This window comes from Lathyrus oleraceus, chromosome 4 (assembly GCF_024323335.1).
Source record: "Lathyrus oleraceus cultivar Zhongwan6 chromosome 4, CAAS_Psat_ZW6_1.0, whole genome shotgun sequence".
In the NCBI taxonomy this organism is placed as follows: Eukaryota; Viridiplantae; Streptophyta; class Magnoliopsida; order Fabales; family Fabaceae; genus Lathyrus; species Lathyrus oleraceus.
In genome coordinates, this window is record NC_066582.1 from 18,775,401 (window position 1) to 18,779,649 (window position 4,249).

A 4,249-nucleotide genomic window follows, 5' to 3' on the forward strand; every position below is an offset into this window, starting at 1 on the left:
TTTAAAACTGAAGATCCATTTTCATCCTTCACAAAAACTACAAAATTCAAATTAATCCTCCAAAAAAAATATATCTGATTTAATAACTTATAAATATTAGTCTCTCTATTAATATTTTTCTATCTTTTCTTAGTTTTGAACCGTGATTATACTACCACATTAGATATATATTTTTTAAATATTAAATTAACTTTTATTTATGATTTCAATTTTATTTTTAAATAATTTAAATTTAAAAATAAAATAAAATAACAAAAATTATTCCTAAAAAGAATCAAATCCAAAGACCTTTTAATCATCTTATGCCTTTACCACTAAACCAAATAATCTCGTTTGCCGTAAATAATTCTAATAAAATTAAACAATTCTGATTTTTTTTTAAAATACGCCAATATACATTAGTGACAAATAATTCTCATAATTTAAAGTAAAATTAAATGATTCTGAATTTAAAATAAAAAGTAAAAAATAGAATATTGTAACATTGCAATCATGGTTTAAAAAATTGAATTAAAAATAAAAATTAAATTGGTATTAAAAAAATTAAAAATAAAATTCAATGTGGCAATCCAATCACGGTTAAAAATAGAAGAAAAACTGATTTGAGAAAAATATTAAAAGATGGACTAATGGTTCAATTAAATTATGTAAGAGATTCAATCGGTTTTTTTTTTTGTGGAGGATTAATTTGGGTTATAAATTTTTTGTGAGGGACACTCTAGATTTAAAAATCGAACACTAATATTGTGTCGTTCACAGTAGACAACCAAACAACTTATGTCATAATACACTTCCAAAATACTCTTGTAAGATTTTTACAACACCAAGGTTAAATCCATTTCCACAATTGCACACCATTCACGCTTGAAATATTTCAAAACACTCTATGTAATGCATCTGCGGACTTGACAACTCTATCCAGGTATCCCATAGATGTCAGCTCTTAGATACACTTTTGTAAACGGTGTAAAGGATACATGCTCTTGTTGTTTCTTTCCCTAAATGGGGGCATAAAAAAGGAAATTGTTGTACATGAAAAACTAACTCAGTGTAAAATGAAACATGTAATAACTTTAAGTTACAGGGAAGCTGCATCAATCTGGGATATTTGGGCGATATTTTGCAACTGGTTTCTGTTCCAGCAAACTATCTAGTTCGTGTCTTGACAAACTTAGGTCTGGATGCCTTCTTCTCCAGCTTTTCCCTTTTCTTGCGGGTCTTTTCATCTTCAACGGCCTCCTGATCAAAAAACAAATACAGAATTTAAGTTACTCCAAACCTTCCTGAGCCTTGAAAGTGAAAATTTATCAAGATGGCAATCATACCTCTGAACCTTGTGGCAAAAATCCTTTAATTAAGCCAAAGGATTGGTATGCTCCAAATGCTGGTATCTGGTAAACGTAAAGAAAGGAAAAACTGTGTCACTAAACGTTTTTATTTACATTCTCTTTTTTTTTTATTGGTTTTACAATTTTTATGTCAAACACATGCAGATAGATGATTACAACTTAAATTGAACTTGTAAATATATATTTTTGGACCAAAAAAGAAAAATTGTCATAATTTAAGCAGTTTCCAGACATAGTCGATTTTGTACAGAACACCTGATATAATTCATAAATGAACAAACTATGCCAGTGTGAGAAAAGTCACTAGGGGTTAAATGATAAGCACAAAAGTTTTGGGAACCTCCTCCTGTTTAACAATCCAGTCCCTTTCCCTTCAAGCTGGTTGGTTGCTTATGGCACATAAAAGTTCACAATATTTGCTGTCTTTCAGGCATGCACTGCTGATAAGTTAATCTAATGAACCTTTAGATGAATTCCATTTGATGGCAAATGATTATTTTTACTTCATAACAACAATGAGCACAAACTGTCAAGCCTAGCAGATAATAGATCTCTTTGAAGCTAAACTACATTTTTTGATGTGGTATCAGTCCCCGCATGTGACTACAGCATTAACAATTACAGTCCTACATTTCAAAAAAGTACTGCATTTACAGTCCTTCATTTTAAAAAGAATACCGCATTTTGAGACAATAGAGCCAACCAAAAGCTTATTTAGAAGCAGCTTGGACCTTACCACAAGATATATGTACCAGAACTTTCCAGAGATGATGGACGCAACTTGCACAAAGCTTGTTATATAGATAACATCGTGTAAATAGCTGCAAAATATGATCGAAAGTAAGTGAAGAATCATCATACAATTAGATGATTGCAAAAAACTCAATGTAGTTGAACTTTATTTAGCAATATAGTTTGGTTTCACATAAGAGGGTCAAGATTCTCAACAACTACTAGTGACTCGAATTCTAAATAAAGGAGAGGGAGAGCTGACTTCCCAGACCTATGGGATCAGGCGACTATGAACAAGTTTTAGGTCAGTCCAGGGGCCAAAACTCTATACATTACAGGCTAAAGCCTACAATATATACATAGCACTTTAGTTCAACAATTATACTTGTCAACCATTTTTGCATGATGGCCATGGAATGGAAGAAATCACTAACTTTAGTTTTAGTGAAATAGAGTACAGTTCATATCTGAACAATCCTAAGAGCGTCAAATTCTTCCAACATCGGCGTTGTCAATTCTGGATAGAGGAAAGTGGCAGATTGTTAAAACTCCGCTGCGCAATAGGGGAATACCGCCGCTATAGCTGCTATTTGACAATATTTGGAACTAATTAGCTATCTAGAACTGATACAGACACGGACCCCGGACACGACACCAACACATTGACACCGGTAACAATTCGAAAAGTGAATAAATTGAATGTAATCCCATGTGTAGGTGTCATATCAGACACCAGACATGCCTTTGTTCAGGGGGTGTTGGCACTACACAATTATTGCATCGCGGAGCAATGGCGGTTGGTCTAAATTCTGCTATGCCTATGCTATAGTGGTATAGAGCCACAATTTAAGAACACTGTTCAACACCGAGTACCATGTTAGGCACTCATATTCCCCAACAGAAAAAACTACAAAAGATAAAGTCAAAAACCCTTGGCACATATAAACAATAATTTTTTAAAACAAGATGCACATCTTGTACACATAAGGTGATTGCTAAAAGCACAAATTGGATTCGCCTCAAACTTATAGAAATTTCACTATTAAAATAAGCTAATGGTGACCCATGAAAATGTCCATATAAACTTATAGAACTGCATGTACAAGTTAAATGAGAGAGCTTATGAGAAAATTGTGATGGAGAAACTAATTTTAACTTGTATAAGAAGCTATTGTTTAACTAACTCAGTCATGCGACTTTCATTTTATATTTCATTTTCCATAAGTGCTTATTGGAGATCTTTACAAAAACCACAAGACAAGACAAAAGTCGTACCCGCAAACTCCACCAGTAGTCATATCAAACCCACCGTCTAAAAGTTCACCATCTTCGGCGTAACTAGGGTTTGCCATTTTAGCAAGTTGTTGATAGGGAAAATAGTATGCTAGAGAAGTCACAGCAAGGCCAATCCAATGCTTCCAGGTGATGCTGGAATGAAAGATTAACATCCTAATTACTACATAAATAACCTGTTCAAAAGAAAATCAATAATCAATACACTAGTAAATAAATTTGAGCAACAATAACTTGTTTATATTCACATGCATTCATAATCTCAGTCCAATCAAATAATAATCATATTAGAAACACTATTTGTAAGCATGATCTAGATTTAATCAATTAACTGTTCAATTATAGAGAATTAAAATGATAAATCCTAACTAAAATATTGCAGAAACGCTTAGACTAAAAACCCTAGCTAGGTGAATTGAAATTGCAATCAGAGAGAGCGAGTGTTGAGAAAAAGTACGTTGCAGGCGATGATGATGTGGCGGATCCTAGCCATGTGACGAGCGTTCTCTTCCTTGCGTTTCTTAGCACCTTGATTCGCCATTTTTCTCACTTGAGACCAACGACGTTGCAGGTGACGATATCGCTGAATGCTTCTACTTCTTTCTTCTTTGGGTCAATGTTTAGCTGCTTCTGACTCACGGAAGGAGCACCGGAACATTGACAGTGGGCCAAGGCCCATTATTTGGATTGGGCTCAACTAATATTGTTTTAGCTTTTTGTATTTTATAAAATTATTTTTTTAAAAATTTATAATTTTTTTTAATTTTAACATCATAGAACATAAACATTAAAATATAATCAAAACCGTATTTTTTTAAAAAAAATATATCTTAAAAATAATTTTTATGAATAACTATTTAAAATAATTTCAAAAT

The 4,249-nt window shown here is 32.6% G+C and overlaps 1 protein-coding gene across 1 annotated transcript; it reads right to left on the reverse strand.

The window, feature by feature from the left end:
- Positions 1-759: 759 nt before the first annotated feature.
- LOC127138479 (uncharacterized) lies at positions 760-4,039 on the reverse strand. Its single transcript, XM_051064940.1, has 5 exons — positions 3,832-4,039; positions 3,357-3,550; positions 2,086-2,170; positions 1,326-1,391; positions 760-1,239 (listed from the first exon to the last, which is right to left on the reverse strand). The coding sequence occupies exons 1-5, from the start codon at positions 3,913-3,915 to the stop codon at positions 1,147-1,149; spliced, it is 522 nt and encodes a 173-aa protein (XP_050920897.1). The 5' UTR covers positions 3,916-4,039; the 3' UTR covers positions 760-1,146.
- Between the last annotated feature and the right edge of the window lie 210 nt (positions 4,040-4,249).